This window comes from Malaclemys terrapin, chromosome 4 (assembly GCF_027887155.1).
Source record: "Malaclemys terrapin pileata isolate rMalTer1 chromosome 4, rMalTer1.hap1, whole genome shotgun sequence".
In the NCBI taxonomy this organism is placed as follows: domain Eukaryota; kingdom Metazoa; phylum Chordata; order Testudines; family Emydidae; genus Malaclemys; species Malaclemys terrapin.
Window position 1 is genome coordinate 145,322,844 of NC_071508.1, and position 19,865 is coordinate 145,342,708.

Genomic DNA, 19,865 nt, shown 5'->3' on the forward strand with positions numbered 1-19,865 from the left:
GTTTCCAGTTTTTATATTAACCAAGCTGTCTTCTTACTGACCTTCCCAAAACCTCATGGTTGTAAAGGTGAGGAGAGGCTTCATGCTCTAGATGTTAGAGAGCTTTAGCTTTTATCTGGACCAGACTATACCTTTTAGGTCTTTGATACAACTCTTGATCACGTCTGTGGACAGAATGAGGGGCTATCCAGTATCCACTCAAATTATCTTATCTTGGATATCCAATTACATGCTGTTATGTTACCGGCTGGCTAGTGTGATGCCTCCAGATAGAGCAGGTGTTCTCAAACTTCATTGCACCGCAACCCCTTTCTGACAACAAAAATTACTTCACGACCCCAGGAGAGGGGACTGAAACCCTGAGGCCACCCGAGCCCCGCCACCCTGGGTGTGGGGGGTCAAAGCCAAAACCCAAGCTCCACCACACTGGGTGAGGAGGCCAAAGCCGAAGTCCAAGGGCTTCACCCTTGGGCAGGGGGCCTGTAGCCTGAGCCCCACTGCCCAGGGCCGAAGCCCTTTCAGCCCCGGGCAGTGGGGACTCGGGCTTTGGCCCCAGCAAGTCTGATGCCAGCCCTGGCAACCCCACGGTGAAGTGCTAGCAGCTGTTCTCTCTTAACGTGCAACTCAACTGAGAGAAATATGAAGAAACCTCTTCAGCATCCCAAAACATGCGGAGGAAGGATAACCTCTTAGATGTCATTAGGATCTGACCAGTGGCCATCACCGTGGCCATACTCTTGCCCCAGATGCCTAGCCATTCGCAAAAATGTTCCAAGCTTGATCCTCATTAATCCTAATGTTACGCAACATATGCATTCATCAATGAATACAGCCATCTTTAAATATTATTAATGCAGTTCAGTATAAATCTCATATGTATGCTTCTATAAAACAGATAATTACAATCTGTAACTTCAGAATTTCAAAGTTTATAATCTTTCTAAAGCAATACTGGGCTTGTGAAAATTTTTGTGCCTGGAGTAGTTTGATTGTATTCTTAAATGTTTCAAATTGTACTTCCCTCTATAATGTTCTATAAGTGGCATGTGTGATTACAGCATATGATACCTCTTACTATGTAATGGGTGGAGATAAATATTCAGTTTCTTTGCTGAGTGAGTCATACTCTTGAACACATGTAGACTGTTGAAAATGCTGCTTTTCAGTAAACGCCAGTCCCCAAAACCCATTTTTTGCTAGTTAGACCGATACCCAGCAGAATAGATATGTTCTACATTTTATTCCTAAAACACACTTTGAAAATTTAATAGTCATTTCTTCTGTTCTGTAAATAATTTGTAATACTGTTGTTCTGCTGTGGATTGAGGAAAGCTGGTGGCCATGATAGCTGCCTTACATTCATGCAAAACAAGGGAACAGTTAAATGCCCCCAGTGATAGCTGAAGCAGTGGACTAGACTGCCTTCAAATACAGGCAGTGGCTGGGCCATGCAGTCCAAAAGGTTTCCTTGGGGGTCTGATAAACACAGGAATGAGGGATCGTTTTGATTGCAGCTGTGAGTTGGGGGCAGGGAGGGAGGAGAAGGGGAGAAGCCGCAAAACAACCACAGAAGCAGATAGAGAAGGAAGCCAAGATACGATCGGGGATGCACGTGTTCCATGACCCTGAGAAAAGCTGAGCGAGAGAGAGGTTTTGGGTAAAGTTCTGGCTGAGAAAGGGTTGGGACTGTGAGCAAAGAAACTGTCTCCTGCTGCTTGATTCCTGCTGTGCTCAGGGAAACAGAACTTTGTGTATGTTCTTTGTAAATAAATAGGACTGCGTCAAACAAATATCTGACTCCAGCATCAATTCCTTCTCCGAATGGAAACAACATACAACCTCAAAAATTGGCTAACTGCTTTTTGTCCGCACCATGCCTAATGAAGACACCCCTTTTTTCTAGATTGAGAGAGATAGAAGAAAGGTTACATGAATTAAAGGCATCAACCATATCGAAAACACCTGCCTTAAAATTTAAGGTATGTATGTTCGATGGATTTTTATTGAATGAATGAATATTTATTGTGTTTGCTATAAAAGTTTGTTTTCAATACGCTCTACCCAAGTTTCTTTTTCTGCTTGTACTGAGGTAATTTTTATAGATTTATTTTTAAATATTCACATATGTATATAAAAGGATTAATATACATTCACATATTTAATTTTTGCTCTTCAATTTAAAATTTATAATATATATTTATATCTAAAATATATTATATATTATATGAATTATATTAATATTACATGTTTGTTTATACCACATGTGGTGGTGAAATCCATTTTGTAAATTTGCATTTATCATGCACCTTTGACAGTCTCACCTCTACTCTGCCCACTAATCCATCTTGCCCTGGGACTGCTTCTAACATGCCAAACCTCTGAACAGCTTCAAACCTGGCTGAACTTCCTCCAAATGTGGAATTTTCCCCCAGATTACACTGGCCTGCTGAGACACGGGACAAGCAGTTTTTAGTGATAGGTTTAGACTGATATTTTATAAGCCAATAGAGCCAATTACTGGAGCTTTATGCCATTGGAAAGAGGCTATTCCCAACTTTCCAATTGGTTGCACAAGACTTGCTAATAGTCCTATAATGTCTTGAGATATTGGACTTTAAAAATATGACCTTATGTAAAAAAGAAAATTAGCTCATTTTTCAGAGTTTTTAAAATTATCATTTTTTTCTCCTTCTGATGTCACTGCTTTTGTACTCATAGGCCCAGATTTTTAGAGGTATTTAGGCATTGCTGTGCTCAGCGATGCAATGTGTAGCAGATTTAGGAACCTAAATCTCATTTTCTAAAGGGATTTAGACACTTGAGACGAAATCTCAGTGAGGCGTTGCGTCATTGAGCACAGCCGTGCCTAAATAGCTTTAAAAATCTGGGCCTTAGTAACTAAAGTCAATATCAGCTGATAAAAAAACGGAAAAATTACTTACTAGTAATTCAGTTTGTCTTAACCCTCTTCTCTTCATCATTTTAATAAAACATAATCTACATCATGCTATTATCTCTACCGGTTGGGAAGCAGGAGATAGACTGATACCCTTCACCCCTCAATTCTGTACAAAGACTTGTCCTTCATCCACTTGCATTCAGTCTGAACGTTTTCAGAACAAGAGCCCTATGAAGGGGCACAAAGCAAGGGAAGTAGGATGGGGAAAGAGGAGAGAACTATGACAAACCAAATTACTCATAGGTAATTTTCCCTTGTCATACATCCTCTCTCTTCCTCATCCTGCTAAATCTTCCATAGACTGTTAAATAGTGTATCAAAGGGTTTTATACTGTTGCCTGTCACTGTAGTTTCTGAGTACCTTCATTCTGATGGAGAGCAGTTCAAGAGGAGGAGAGGCTTACCTTAAATATATGAGAGCAAGATGCTTCTACTAAAGGAAGAGTTCACGGGATGCTTCCACTGAAGGACAACTTCACAGCGGCATATTAGACCAGCTGGTTGTATGTGACTAACGTGGCGACAAGTAACTGCTGTGTAGATATCATCCACCAAAGTCTTGGCTCTTTCTACCCAGACAGAGCTATTCCTTTAATAACGCTCTAGTTTAACCAGGAGTTATTGGGCTTGATGTAGTAATTGCTGAATGAAATTCTTTGGCCTGTCCAAAGAAGACCGGCAGACAATCAGAGTAGATGGTCATAGTGGTCACATCTGGCCTTCATATATGATTGAATGGGCCTGTACTACTTTGATGGAAAAATGTGGTCACTACTGTGGTCACCAGAATGCCTAAGATCAGGGAAAGTCACTAGTCCTACTTAAGTGAGACTTAAATGCTTGCTTGACCTTGAGCAAATAGACACATTTCTCTGTCAAGATAAGTTCAGGAAGAAATCCAGAAACTACATTACCTGGTGATTAATGTGAAAGGAAGCGGTGCATATAACTGCTCCTTCTGAGGGGGATGGGGGGAACCTGAAGGTTTGGAGGGTCTTTGGTCAGTGCCCCAACTCATCATCCCGGCCAAGATTATGGCCACCAAAATAGGATCTTTGGAGTTAAGGACTTTAGACTTCCTCCCCACTGATAGCCCTAATGAGGGATTCACTAAAACTCTCAGGGCTAGGAATGGTAGGCCTCACTGAGGGGACCAGGAGTTGAATGCCAGAACTCTACATGTCTGGTGAGATACTAGTAGAGTTTAGGGATGCAGTCTCGTTTTGGCCTTGTCTGTGGGACAACAGCTGTGGAAAAGGAAGAAGAGGCTAAGGAAGAATTCTATATGTTGCTTATCTGAAGAATGTAAAAATGCTGGGAAAGCTAGCTGGCATTGGGGCATGTCAGTTGTCATTTTTGCTTCAGTGGTCAAAGATAACAGCATGATAGAAGGATTTTCCTTTAAGAAGTGGAAGAGAGGAGGGGCACACCACAATTACTTCCTGATACCAAAGCTAGCGATTAGTTTATTTAACTCTGTGTTTGTCAACACAATTACCTAAGCTATTTCAGGATTCTGTGGCACTTTTCACAAAGATTCTTAAGGTCAGTTAACCCTGGTTCCCTGGGCAAATTTCAACATATTAGAACTCAACTTTTGTACAGCAGCATCCTCTATCTATCCAAAGCTGTTAATGGTGTTGAAAAGACACTAGGAGTACAACTGAAATGCAGCCATATCTGAGAGAAAAGGAGGTCTTCAGACTTCTCGTAGCAACACTCTGCAGCAATTCAGAACAGAACTGCCTAGTTAAATTCCCCATGTAATGCTAATCTGCTAGCTTCGTCCCTTCATTTCTTGTCCTCAAAAGTTGCATGGTGTTTCTGATGCAGTTAAAGGGCTATGGGCTACAGTCTAGAGGTGGCTGCAGTTTCATACTCAACTGAAGTATTTCCTCGGTCGGTAAAGTTCTTTGCAATCCTTCTGGATGAAAGGCAATATATAAACATATGCTGCAGTTATCTTCATTGCCCTCCCATTTTAATTTCACCTGTAAATATGCCCATGTGTCCCCTTCACTTGCACACATTGTGTCATTGAAAGGTGCATTGTCACACATTCATTCTCTCATTCAGCTGCTCTTCTAGTCTGGAAGAATTACACAAAGTCTTAAATGGTATTGTTGGTGATTTGGGTTTTGTTGCTAAAGTAGCTTAGCTCTGCTTCTTGTGTATCATTCCTCCCCAGTAATTCAGTTTGTCTTCTGAATCATAGCTGTCCTCATAATCTATCTTCGGAGCGCAACATTAAAAATAAATGTTGCTTCTGTTATTAAACTGTGCCATTGACAACTTGCTGCTGTATTTCACACAAATAGGTAATATTCCCCACCACTGCTTCAACATCTGGCTTATCCAAATGAATGCTACCTAGTTTTTAAAGACTGTGGCCTCCTCACCTCAATAGATCATCATATGATAACTTTCCAAATAAACTACCTGCTTGATAATGCCGAGAGTCTAATGGCTTCAGTTCCTCAGTTTGAAGGACTTCATTTCTGAAAGGCGCTCTTTTGATTCTGTGGAGCTTCACTTTTTGCTATTAATCAGAACCGTTACATGGGATACACTCTACAATTAAGTCTTCAATCTACAAGTCTAACCTAGCCGGAACACCACATCAAAAGACTTCTTCCTATAGGAGAATATATAGTAAAGAACACTGACCCAAGAAGGAAGCCTTTGTCCACCTGAACATTGTCAGTAATGCATTATCAGTGGGCCTGAAGGAACAGGAAAAACCCTCCTGTGTCTTGTAATCACTGGATCCATTTACCTTTTCAAATACTTGTCTAGTCTGCGTTTCACCTAAGCTGAGTTTACTGAAATCTTTTTAAGTATCAGCTATCAAGTATCACATGGCAGTCACAGTAGCTTTCGATACCCCTTTCTGAAACAGGAATTGCGCAGACCCTGAATGCAGGTGTGTCAGATTGGCAGGGTTGAAGCTACTTGTATGATTTAAAGGATTATGCAATGATAATCTTCCTGTATTTAATGGTCACCACATTTTTATTGTTGCTATTGAAGATAAAATGAAGCTTTCATCCAATTAGAAAAATACAGGATTCTATGCAAAGCTTGGTGATAAAAGAGAAGATCTGCTCTGTAATTGACTGGAGCGGTAATATAGATAATGTTTTGTGGCTTGCAAGATGGCTGGCGTTGCTGTAGAAATAAAGTCCTTATATTAAAATGGAGTTTGAAAAGAACATTCCTGTTGAAGAAAGAATCGTGTTCAGAAGTGTGTTACCAAGATCAATTTAGAGGAGGAAGAATTTCTTAAGCAGCACTGGAGTCTGGTGAATGAAATGGACCATTATTTCCCCTGTCTTGCTCCATATGCTGCCTGACATATAACAGTTGCTTCAAGAATCCAAGCATTCAGCATATTCACTTAATAAAAATGCAGCCATTTCTTTTGTCCGCTAAATGGTATTGCCCTAGTAATGATTCTGTTGTAATGCACTGCCAGCTTATCGGGAAAGTTGCAATGAAGTTCTGATAATGATAGAATGAATTTTTCTTATAAGAAAATATACTAAAGGTTGAAAAGTAATTTTGACTTGTGAAAATATATTTGACTACAGAGTTTTACATTTGATGTTTCTAGGGGACTGGAAGTCTGAGGATTGGTAATGGGATACGAAGCCATTCACCTCTAGGTCAATGTTGAATCCCGGCCCAGGTTGGTAGTGACCAAAAGTCGTTACCACTGATGCATGTTCAGTGACCTATGTCAGACAAGTTAGTGGTCTCAGCCCAGTTCTCAGGGGACAGGTTTGCAAGTTTAAATTGCCAGTGGAGACTGAACTAACCTCTCAATGTCAGAGGCAGTCCCTCCAGAACAAGATTGCAGTAGATTGGGTCCATATGAGGGGAGCTTGCAAAACTACCGCTGTACTGTACCTATTCTGTGTGTAACGGTTCCCAGTCTGTGTGATACTGGCACCTTTTCACAAGTACCAAACCATTCACTCAACCTAAGATGTTTTTAAGAGGTTGTGCATAACACTGGTGGGTGTGTGTGTGCGTGCATGTGAGTACTACAAATGTAATGTAGATAGTTCTTGATTTTCAATATAACTTGCTTTTCTGCTTCCTTGATGGTCTATGTATCAGAAACAGCCACAGGGCACTTCTTTAAAGTGAAGTTTAGTAGATGTGGTAAGCTTCCTGCAATTTCATGAGAAATCAGACTTCAGCATTACGAACTTCATAATTTTTTCTTTAATATCCTCCAAAATCAGCTCCCTCACTCCACCCCCTGTGACACTTGTATGCCTCCTTCAGTTGAAGTATCATACTGAACTGAGACAGTGTTTGCAGATTTCCAAAATTTGTCTTACATTGTGCAGTAACATGTACATTTCTTATCATGTTTAAGGGAGATGGAAAGTTTACCTGTAATGTATTGTGGACTTCTTCACTTTTATCACTAGTTCTTCATAACATGTTTCTGAAGTCCCTCTGTTGAGACATTGAGATTTAAACCAAACCCCACTGTGTGTTAGAAAGCTACATTTCCTCCAGCTATTAATATAAAATGAAATGTCTCCTTAGGTTGAGAATTTCTTCTGTATGGGATCTCCATTAGCAGTGTTTTTGGCACTGCGTGGCATCCGTCCAGGAAACAGTGGAAGTCAAGATCACATTCTGCCCAGAACTATTTGTAACCGGTTGCTAAACATTTTTCATCCAACAGATCCAGTGGTGAGTTTTTATTGCAGTTACAAGCTTTTACCTCAAGAGTATTTTTAAATAAAGTGTGCTGAAGGACAATAAAAGACAATATGTAAGAAGTGATCTTCAGAGTACTTGCATCAACATAGGTATCTTTCTGCATGCAACATGGTTTTGCAGAACAGCTTTCTGCCAGTCATCTTCCAGTGTCTTGGGTTTTGTAATTGAAAAATAAATTATCACTAGAAAATGCAATAATGTCCTATGCAGTTCTTATCCTTCCTTTGGAAATAGTTTACTCAATAACAGAGTGATTTTTTTATGCATAATTTGAACACTGCTAATCACTAACGATTAATCTTGGTAGGATTGGATTTCAGTTGGTAAAATTAATGGAGATATCCCATCTCCTAGAACTGGAAGGGACCTTGAAAGGTCATCGAGTCCAGCCCCCTGCCTTCACTAGCAGGACCAAGTACTGATTTTGCCCCAGATCACTAAGTGGCCCCTCAAGGATTGAACTCACAACCCTGGGTTTAGCAGGCCAATGCTCAAACCACTGAGCTATCCCTCCTCCAAAGGTTAGGTAAATGTTGATTTCAGCTGAAAGTGAAATTGACGAAAAAAAATCTGTCAGTAACAGCATATCTGCAAGGATCAGGTGTCACTGGCCTTGCATCCTCCCCTGCATCTTGTGCCAGCGTGTCTTGGGCCCCTTGGTTATGTAGGGAGTCCTCTGCAGCCCAGCTGTCAGTACTGGGAACCCACTGTAGCCCTGCTATCAACGCTACCCTAACTCCATCCCTTCCCCCTTTCATTTCTAGCAACTGTAAAAATAAAAATGGTTAAAAATAGAAAACATCTTAAAAATAAAAATAAATATTGTCAGAAGTAGAAAAAAATTGAATACTGCCAAGCCTACAAATGATATAATGTTGCATTCACAAAGAAGCTGCGCTTTCCAGTTAAAAACTTTGAGACTTCTGTGATTAATGATGTGGAAGTTTTAAGTGTTGCTAGCAGTTTTTTAACTTTGCCTGTCACCAAATATCATCTGACTGCAGTGGAGCGTCGCTGATTTACATCCTCTAAGGATCTGTCCAACATCTCTAACTTGCCAGACAGCACAAATTCCATTAAGCATTTTATTTTCAAAAGAGGTCAATCAGATTGTAATTGACTCTGACCCTCTCACAAATTGAAACATTCTTTACCTGGACTCAGAAGGTGCAAAATACTTTCCTACCTTATGAAAACAAAGAAAACTGAATGAGTCATACTGAATGTAATTCCTTAATGAAAATCCATGTGCCCACAGATCAATACATAATGACTTCTGAAAACTAGCCTTTTATCCATGTACAGTAACTGAGTTATTTATTAAGACAGTCTGAAAATTCCACTGGCATGCAAAAGTATATTTCCACTGGCATGCAAAAGTACAATTTCAGTTGGAGAGAAAAGGTGGGTGAAGTAATCTCATTTATTGGACCAACTTCTGTTGAGAGAGAGAGAGACCAGCTTTTGAGCTACACCGAGCTCTTTCTTCAGGGCTGGGAAAGGTTCTCAGTGTCACAGCTAAATACAATATTGAACAGATTGTTTAGCATAAGTGGTTAACCCATATTCTAAGGGCCCATTCAAGGTGAAATGGCCCGTTAATGCCCCTGTAGTCATAGGACAAAAAGGGTGGAGTGTCCTTGTAGAGAAGTAGATCACATCATGATAATGGGCCACCCAAATACCCCCATATGGATTCCAGGATGGGGTGGTAGGTGACAACCAAGGGTGTGCAGTAAAAGGGGGTTTTATTTCTGTATTGAAACCGGTTCTCTTGGGTATCATCAAACTACAAGCCAAACTCAATGGGGACCCCATCCTGAATGAAATCTTTCCTGAACCCATTTTTCTTCACCCCGCCCCTCCCCTCCAATCTCTCGAAGCTCATCATCAGAAGCCAGCTCCTCACAGACAGGGACACGCCAACTCAAAGCGGCACCAGACCCTGCCAGAACAAATGCAAAACTTGCAGACATAGCTCCATTGCTACAATGATCAGTACCCCCCACAACGCGCCTTTCAAGATCCAGAAATCCCACAACACGTAGAGTACCTCATTGTCACAAGGTCTGTTTCTCCTGGCTGTTCTGGGGATTAGCTCCTTCCAGGTGTTGTGCTTTCCTCTGTCGGTCTCTCCACCGGTATCTGCAACTTCTTCATGACTTGGTCCTCCTGCCAGGTCACTATGTGTTTCCCCTTCTTGGGTACCAAAGTCTTCCTTCAGCAATCCTAGGCAGTCTTCCCACTCACTGCCTCATAGCTGTGACACTGAGGACAGGTCTGCACTACAAATTTACATTAGTGCAGCTGCACCGATGCAGAAAGCTCTCCCATCAGCTTAATAACTCCACCTTTACAGGAGGAGTTATGGTCAGTATAACTACGTCACTTAAGGGGATGGATTTTTCACACCCCTGAGCGACAACGTAGTTATACCAAAGTAAATATGTAGTGCACATCAAGGCTCGGTGTGACTTGAAAGCTTGTTTCTTCTCCCCCAGTAGAATGGTTACAATAACGCTGCATATAATTTCAGTTGGAAATTTTCAATTAGCCGCATGTATGATGCAGGCTTTGTTAATGGGCTAATATCTTTTTATGTAAGAACATAAGAATGGCCATGCTGGGTCAGACCAATGGTCCATCTAGCCCAGTATCCTGTCTTCTGACAGTGGCCAATGCCAGAGGCTTCAAAAGGAATGAACAGAACAGGGCAATTATCAAGTGATCCATCCCCTGTCATCTAGTCCCAGGATCTGGCAGTCAGAAGCTGAGGGACACCCAGAGCATGGGGTTGCATCCCTGACCATCTTGGGTTATAGCCATTGTTGGACCTATCCTCCATGAATTTATCTAATTCTTTGGGGGGGAGGGATAGCTCAGTGGTTTGAGCATTGGCCTGCTAAACTCAGGGTTGTGAGTTCAATCCTTGAGGGGGCCACTTAGGGATCTGGGGCAAAATCAGTATTTGGCCCTGCTAGTGAAGGCAGGGGGCTGGACTCGACTCAATGACCTTTCAAGGTCCCTTCCATTCTAGGAGATGGGATATCTCCATTTATTTATTTATTAATCCCATTTATAGTTTTGGCCTTCGCAGCATTCCCTGGGAACAAGTGTGTCGTGTGAAGAAATACTTCCTTTTGTTTGTTTTAAACCTGCTGCCTATTAATTTCATTGGATGACCCCTAGTTCTTGTGTTATGTGAAGGATTAAACACTTCCTTTTTCACTTTTTCCATGCCATGCATGATTTTATAGACATCTATCATATCCTCCCTTAGTCGTCTTTTTTCCAAGCTGAACAATCCCAGTCTTTTTAATCTCTCCTCATATGGAAGCCATTCTATACCCTTAATCATTTTTGTTACCCTTTTGTGTATCTTTTCCAATTTTAATGTATATTTTTTGAGATGGGGAGACAAGAACTGCACGCAGTATTCAAGGTGTGGGCATACCATGGATTTATATAGGGGCATTATATTTACTGTCTTACTGTCCCTTTCCTAGCCGTTCTAACGTTCTGTTAGCTTATTTGACTCATGATGCAGAGTGATCCATATAAGAAGGATTTATTTTAAAGAAAGCTGCTGTTTAACTCTTGGTGACAGGGGCCCTAGAAAACTGACATGCCATCCTGTCATCTGGCCCTAGCCAAATACGTATCCCAAAAGGGAGGTCAAGATCTCTGCTCCCTGAAACCAAATTAAGGATATTGGAATTGTCTGACTATAAAAGCCGTCATGGGACTGTAAAAGCTCTCCATGCCAGTCTACTACTATTATCTCACTATAGGCCCCAAGTCAGTAAAGTATGTAAGTTCATGAATGGTCTAATTCAAGTTGTTGAACTAATCACACATTTAAATGGTTTGCTGAATTAGGGCCATAGTTTTATTTCTCCCTCCCCACCTCAGCCCATCTACAGAAGAGCTGTTCATTGGGTACGTCTACAATACACTTTTTTTTACCTTGAGTTAATTGAGTGCCAATTAATTCAAAGGCTAGTGTGGCCCTCCCCACACATTTGATCCAGCCTACAACCATTTGTTCTTTATCCTAAAGATTACCTAGATTTTGTTCAGGGCATGTCTACACTTGCCTCTGGAGCGATCAATCCAGCAGGGTTCGATTTATCACGTCTAGTGAAGACGTGATAAATTGACTGCCGAGCGCTCTCCTGTTGACTCCAGTACTCCACCGGAGCAAGAAGCATAGGCGGAGTCGACAGGGGAGGGTCAACAGTCGACCTACCATGGTAAGTAGCTCTGAGTACGTTGACTTCAGCTATGCTATTTTCGTAGCTGAAGTTACGTAACTTAGACCGACTTAGGTCGCGCGCCCCCCCTCCCCTTTTCTCTCCCCAGTGTAGACCAGGCCTCAGTGGTGAGTTACCACTTTTCTGGCATCTCCTTGTAAAACTTGCTGTCACCTGTACTGTCCAGTAATGTCTTCTGTTGAAAATAAGTATAGTAAGACTTCTATCTTACTCATCAGACTTTCAAAGCTCACTACCTAAATTGTATCTACAATTTCCACATTTGCCTAATAAACAGAGGTTTGTTCAGATTGTGCGAGCAAAATTAAATAGCCAGTTTTAACGATTTGCTGTGAAATGCAGAATCAGTTTATCCATATAGAAAGGATAAGTCTTGCTGTACTGTAATAGCCTACTATTAACAGTACTTTTCACTTCTGAGGAAAGAATATAGTAATAGCAGTGTTGCAGAGGAATATACAAGGATATGTGCATAAGCAGTGAGGAAACTCGTCAGTTTTCCAGGAAAATGAAAATAAACATGACCACAGTGTATTTTCAACATTAGTCAATTTCTGGCTATTAATTTGCTACATCTATTTCACAGTAGCAAGATTTCTTTTCTTAACAGAGTGACAGGGATTGGGAGCAAGGAACTCCTGAGTTCTAATTCTGACTATCCCACTGACTCACTCTATTGCCTTGAGCAAGTTATTTTAATTTTTGTATGTATCTCTTCTGCAAAATGGGATTGCTGCCGTTTATCCATTCATCCCCAGGGGACTGTGAGGATGAATCATTAGTGTTTGTTCAGTAATTTGAGGATGAAGAGCGCTATATATTGGTAAGTAAATTTAATTTTCAGTGTCTGTCACTGCTCAGGATTTTCTTCTCTTGAATTTATCTTGCAGGCCTATAGACTAGAACCTTTAATTTTGAAGCACTACAGCAACATTTCACCTGTCCAGATCCACTGGTACAACACTGCAAACCCTCTACCTTATGAGCACATGAAGCCAAGCTTTCTCAACCCAACAAAAGAACCTACCTCAGTCACCGAGAATGAAAGTATACCAACCATACCAAGCCCAGCTACTTCACCAGTCATGGTTCGACGCCATTATGGGGAGTCAATAACAAATATAGGCAAAGCAAGTATATTAGGTAACTGCTAATTAAGTCTTTTCATATGTACATAACATTTTGCAATTAGGTTTCATGCAATAACATTTTGATTAATTGTTAATAGAGCCCTATTTTCATATAAAGCTTCATTTTTTTTTCCTTTGTGATATTGAAGGCATAACAATAAATGTGCTGTAGTGGTATCTTTCCTGTACTTCCACAACGTAAGTGCAGTGCTAATTTAAATCCAAATAAACTTTTACTTAAGGGAATGGGATGTTTATATATACTACAGCCAATGTTCTTCTTTTGCTACTGCTATCTTATTTGTTGCATGTTTAATTGAAATAACATCCTGATGGGTCAGTCAGTATCCAATAATCAAATGTTGTTAGTTTGCAGCATGAAGAATTAAAATGTTTGCATTAAAATCACATTTCACAGTATTGGTTAGTGGCAGCAAGGTCCTTAGTTGGTAATGAGAAATGTTCGGATTCCATTTAACTTAATAAACATGAATTTCCAGATGCAAAATTCTAACCTGAAATTTTTGTCTGTCCCCTTCATTGTCCTTTAGCATCCTGATCCAGCTTAAGCACTAGCTTAACTTTAAACATATGAGCAGTCTCTTTTGCTTTTGATGGGGTTACTCTTGTGCTTGAAGTTAAGTATGTGCCTAAGAGCGTTGCTCAGTGTGGCCCTACACTGTTTGGGTTTTATACTAAAATAACTTGAAAGAAGTTTAAACAAGGTAACCTGCTGTTGAGTTTCTTCCCTAGTGAGCAAGTAAATCTTTATTTCCTATCTTAAGGAATTAGTCTGATTTATATAATACTCCTAAGCAAGATCTGACACATCTCACTACACAGCTTTTTTTTTCCATGTAAGGGTACGTCTACACTTACCTCCGGGTTCGGCGGCAGGCAATCGATGTTCTGGGATCGATTTATCGCTTCTGGTCTAGACACGATAAATCGATCGCGGATCGATCCCGGAAGTGCTCGCTTTCGATGCCGGTACTCCAGCTCGGCGAGAGGAGTACACGGCACCGACGGGGGAGCCTCCCTGCCGCGTCTGGACCCGCGGTAAGTTCGGACTAAGGTACTTCGAATTCAGCTACGTTATTAACGTAGCTGAATTTGCGTACCTTAGTCCGAAGTGGGGGGTTAGTGTGGACCAGGCCTAAGATCTGTGTATTTAACTTTGTTTTACTGTGAAAGTAGCTTTTTAGCATAGCCACAAGATGGCAGCAAAGTCAGGAGAAAATGTTATCACTCTTAAGGTTATGAATCTGTAAACTATCTTAAACTTTCATGCAGTAATTCTCAAACAATAATCATCCCCTTTCACTGATAATATAGCACTTCTAAGTCTCTCTAAAAATGGTGCAAGCATAAGAAGTTGATGAAAGGAGTGTCCTCTCATTAAAGATGATAATGTGATTCTTCTTTCACATAGAAGGTACTGTAATTATTGTGAAGTACCCAAACCTACTGTGTAGCAAAATGAATGAGATCTTAAAAGAATTTGTCTGTAAAACAGGAATTAAAATAGACCTTTTCGGTATTGGATTTTATTTTGTTGGTCCAAAACTGTTCTTACATATTTTTGTTTCCCTGACTACAGTTTCTGAATTATAATCTTGATTGTACACTAGACTTGAGTCACATGATGAAAAAATGTAGACTTAATTTAAATAAGCTGTTTTTCCCACCCTGGAAAAATATGAGTAGTGTTTTTCTTTCTCCGTCATTCAGCTGTAATTGATGGGTGTTACAGCCACTTTAATTTGTGGTATGATTTAAGTCATGGTTCCTGTCCTGTTTTGTGCTGAATGCAGGAGCTGCTAGCATTGGGAAGGGCCTTGGAGGGATGTTGTTCTCAAGATTTGGCCGATCTAGTGCACCCACTTCACAAACATCTGAGACTGGAAAAGAGGGAACAGAAGGCGAAGACAAGAAGCCAGTTGCCATTCATTCTACTGTTGGAACACTGACCTTCCCACACAGCAGCTCCGGCTTCCTTGACCCCACATGTTAGTGTACCTTTACATTCAGCAGCTCGCTGTATCTTCTGGCTTCTCTTTTGGAAATGGAGACTATTTTTTAAGTTGACTTTGGATACATTTGTTGTGGGGGGCGGCGGGGGACATGGAAATATGTGTGTTATAACAACAAACATATGCTCCTGTTTAAATTATTTCCTGGGCAGCTTTACAATGATAAAAACTGGGTTCATTCCCATTCATTAAATATTTTTCAATTATTTCCAGAGGCTTAAATCTCTGATCTGTTTTTTTTTTTTTCTTTTGCTCTTTAAATGGTACATATATTTCACAGAACTTTTGGCTAGTACAGTAGAACCTCAGAGTTACGAACATGTCGGGAATGGAGGTTGTTTGTAACTCTGAAGTGTTCGTAACGCTGAACAAAACATTATGGTGGTTGTTTCAAAAGTTCAACTGAATATTGACTTAATACAGCTTTGAAACTTGACTATGCGGGAGAAAAATGCTGCTGTCCCTTTATTTTTTTAGTAGTTTATGTTTAGCACAGTATTGTACTGTATTTGCTTCCTTGATTTTTATTTTTTCTCTGCTGCTGCTGCTTGATTGCATACTTCTGTTTCCAGTCGAGGTGTATGGTTGACTGGTCAGTCCGTAACTCTGGTGTTCGTAACGCTGAGGTTCTACTGTCCATTCTCTGCTACAATGTTCTCTAAAATATCATTGGGAAAATCAACATAATTGCCTCAGAAATCCAGTTTCATTTATAGTAGAATGCATCTTTTTAAATTCTCTAGTATATGTCTGGCACTAAGATATACTTTTTGGTGATGTACAAAATACAGAGAAAGAAACAGTCCTTGCCCCTAGCAAATCTGGTCCAAATACAGGACAAAAATTTAGCAAACGTTCTTATGAAAATGAGAGCACTTCCTATGCCAAAATTCAAAATGTTGATAAAATTAATTTCAAAACTTTTCAATCACTCTATTGTCAAGGCATTTACTGTCAAAAATCTGATTTAATCTAATCTGAACTTCCAACAATTTTTCAGTGACTCATTTCCTCTCTTTTGACTTCACATGCTCTCAAAGGTGTTTTCCCTAGATATACATATACACAGTACTGCCCAGTCAGTCAAGTTCAAGAGATGACTTTAAATAATCATAGGAAGTCCAAGCTCTGTATGTACAGTCAGTTGTTTCACTCTGACAATTTTAATGTTGGAATTAAGAAAAAGCTGAAGTTTTGTTTTTCCTTTTCTGAAAAATGTAAGTGTTGTGGGCTTTGGATTGGGCTCGTGCATCTTAAATTATCTCTGTAGTAACAGTTGAGTCAAGAATATAAGCAGCGCTGCATCTTATGGTAGCGTCCACATGGTACATCACAGTTTTAGCTCTAGATAAGAGCTAGCTTTAAATTAATGGAGATATCCTATCTCCTAGAACTGGAAGGGACCTTGAAAGGTCATTGAGTCCAGCCCCCTGCCTTCACTAGCAGGACCAAGTACTGATTTTGCCCCAGCTCCCTAAATGGCCCCCTCAAGTATTGAACTCACAACCCTGGGTTTAGAAGGCCAGTGCTCAAACCACTGAGCTATCCCTCCCCCCAAAGCTTCAATAGATAATCTGAGTGACTCATTCATCATATAGGGCAGAGGTTTAATTTTAAACATAGGGGAAAATATGGAGGAGTAACAGTGATTGTGATTAAATCCTAGTAGGGGGTTCTTTTTAGGAAACTCAGCAACTCCAGCCTTCCCACCCAATCCCAGTATCTCTCTATTGTGTTCTATAGATGGAGATCCCACAGCCTAGCCCAGCCAGGCTGACTCAATCCATGGCTGAAGTGTTAACTTCTGAAAGGCCTACTGCATGGATGTGTGTGAATCTTGCTTGTATCCCAAGGTTCTATAGTGGAATCGCCGAGAGATAGTGTTTTAGCAGTTTGCTTGCAGAGAAACCAGAGTCGTCTGATTTACTGTATTTGGAAACCAGTTAGATGTTGGTTGGATAATATTAAGCCCTATACCAGGGGCTCTCAAACTGGGGGTCAGGAGGTTATTACATGGGGGGTCACGAGCTGTCAACCTCCACCCCAAATCCCGCTTTGCCTCCAGGATTTATAATAGTGTTCAATATATAAAAAAGTGTTTTTAATTTATAAGGGGGGGGGTCGCACTCAGAGGCTTGCTATGTGAAAGGCGTCACCAGTAAAAAAAAGTTTGCGAGCCACTGCCTTATACCTCCCCGAATGTTGTTGATATCATGATTGTGGAGATTTTGAGTGATATAGTTTTTTACTTTGAGCCAATGGCTTTGACAAGCAATTCTATTTTTTCCCTGTATGTTTTTTGGCCTTCGTGGCTAACTAGGATTTTAGTTTATCCATTTCATGCGGTTGCTTCTTTAGAACTAAGAAAATCTCTACAAATGAGTTGACAACAGTGTGTTAATTGTGGTAGCAACTAAGCCAGTTAAATGTGCAGTAAAGGCTGCTTTGATGTAAGTGGTATTACAGTAGCAGCTGTTGAAATAAAAGGGCAGCTGCTGAAACATTTTGGAAAAATCTAGAAACTTAAAAGGACTGACTTTCTGTGTAGGGACTGGGACTAAAGCTAACATTTTTCAGAAGCGTCAGCAATTGTTGGATGCCTTTATTTGTTTCGGTGCCTAACTTGAGACATCCTAAAGGAGCTTTATTTTCAAAAGACGGATGCTCCATACTTTCTGAAAATCTGAGAACCTTCCAGGTGTCTTAAGTTGGGCCCCTAAAAATTAAGTTATCAGTATCTCTCTAGTCACTTTTGAAAATCTTGGCCTAAGCCTGTTTTTAGAAGAAAAGATCAGGATACTTGCTGAGTAATTCCCGCTAGTTACATGAAGAATAAGGTTGTTAAACTGTTCTTTCCAACACCTTCAGTGTTTTCTGCGTGATCTATGTATTACTATTGTGTTATTTGTAGTAATTGCATATATATAAATATAAAAAACCACACACACACACACACACACACACACACACACACACATATAAATTACAAAACAAGAGAACACTCTAAACCCTCAGCACAGGAATATTGGGTACTTTTTATATACAGGCAAGTAGAAACAAAACCAAATGATAGAAGAATTAGCATGTGGTTTTTCTTTTGTCAAAGTATGGATCTAGTAACTCTTCCTGTTTCTGTTTTATTTCATTTCTAGTGGAACTGGAGCACAGGATTGACTTTGAGCTCAGGGAAGGTCTTGTGGAGAGCAGATACTGGTCTGCAGTAACATCGCACACTGCATATTGGTCATCTATGGATATTGCTCTCTTTCTTCTTACCTTCATGTATAAACAGGACCAAGAAGATGCTGACAAATCAAATTTAGACCCTATTTGAATTTTTTTTTTTTTTTTTTTTTTTTTTATTTTGAGGAGGGTGGGAATTTTACAACAAATGGCACAAAACTGATATTTTACTGTTAAAACGTAGTGTCTAAGGCATGGAAGTTTCAGGTTTAAGTGCATGTTTGGATTTTTTCCTGTTTTTAAAGAGCAAAATGATTTGCATTTAAAAACATTTAGTTTTAAATATTTGCAGAAAATTATTCCAAATTCTCATGATTTTGATTGTTTAAACAAGCCAGAACATGTAGCATCACGTAAGCACTGTGCTTGGGTGACATATGTGTTAATGACCATAATTACTGTTTAGTTAAAATATAAAGATTAGTCAACTGAAACTAAATTAACTTTAATTAACAAAACATATGTTAGATGCAAACCTAAAACTGCCATGTTCCTATGTTTTATGTACCAGTAAATAATAAACATTGGTGTCATTTTTCTAAGACTTTATTGAAATCTACAGGATATTACCCACAGTTCCATTGAAAGACCATTCCTACTGCTGACTTCAAGGGTGTATTACACATAACTTGTTTAGAAACTGCTGAAAAAGCATGAAACAAATATTTGAAATACTGTAATTATAATTTATTATTACCTCTGACTAATTGCTTCATTTATTCCAGTGTACAAAACATTACTTTTTTACTGGTTTCTTTTGGCTTAATTTAAGAACCACATTTATTTTCTACAGTGTTAAGATTTTTTCTCAGATATACATATCTTTGTACTATTCAAATGAATATATGGACACTGTGGCACACTTTCAGTATTTTTTTCATTAAAAATAAATCTTTGTGGTTTCACACAAATGACACTAGTTACATTCTTCTCAGAGGTAAGTAACCTCTTTCATAGGCCCCTGCCTTTTTGGTCACATGTCTCACAAATGACTGAAGGCTTATTTTGGACCTCTCATTAGACTTAATTTGCAGTAGCGAAGTGTATTCCATTTACTGCTACTGAAAATATGTGCAATAATGTATTGAGAAGAAAGTGCAACTTGAAATGAATTTGGTGAGCTCAGAAGCATTTGCATAATTGATATCAGAAGCAAACAGTGTGATACTTTTTATTAAAAGCCAAACAAAAGAGTTCTGCCAGTGTTTCATTTTATGAAAATCAGACCCCATCATGTGATTTCAGTAAAAGGATTGCAGTTGTAGCTGGATCAAATTCTCAAGGAGCCAGGAGAGGACTGTTATGAAGAAAGGAAATCTTCAAATTAATCACTTAGTCAATTCTGGGATCATAAAACAGAATTTTAAGGCTCTGGAGCAGAAGTGTCAAATATATGACCTGTGTGCTGGACCCAGATGATGTGTTCATGTGACCTACGTTGCATATTTTTTTTAAAAAAAGGGTCCTTGGTGGTTGCGAACAG

At 39.7% G+C, this 19,865-nt stretch overlaps 1 protein-coding gene across 2 annotated transcripts in view; it reads left to right on the forward strand.

Annotated features, from left to right (window-relative positions):
* The window catches only part of DDHD1 (DDHD domain containing 1), a 118,179-nt gene extending 98,602 nt beyond the window's left edge, over positions 1–19,577 (forward strand). For both annotated transcript variants that reach the window (XM_054026674.1, XM_054026675.1), the window contains 5 exons: positions 1,904–1,979; positions 7,523–7,672; positions 12,867–13,119; positions 14,921–15,115; positions 18,292–19,577. In XM_054026674.1, the coding sequence (XP_053882649.1) occupies positions 1,904–1,979; positions 7,523–7,672; positions 12,867–13,119; positions 14,921–15,115; positions 18,292–18,473 (856 nt within the window). In that variant the 3' untranslated portion in view covers positions 18,474–19,577. The remainder of the gene's footprint in view (positions 1–1,903; positions 1,980–7,522; positions 7,673–12,866; positions 13,120–14,920; positions 15,116–18,291) is intronic.
* The last annotated feature ends 288 nt before the right edge of the window (positions 19,578–19,865 follow it).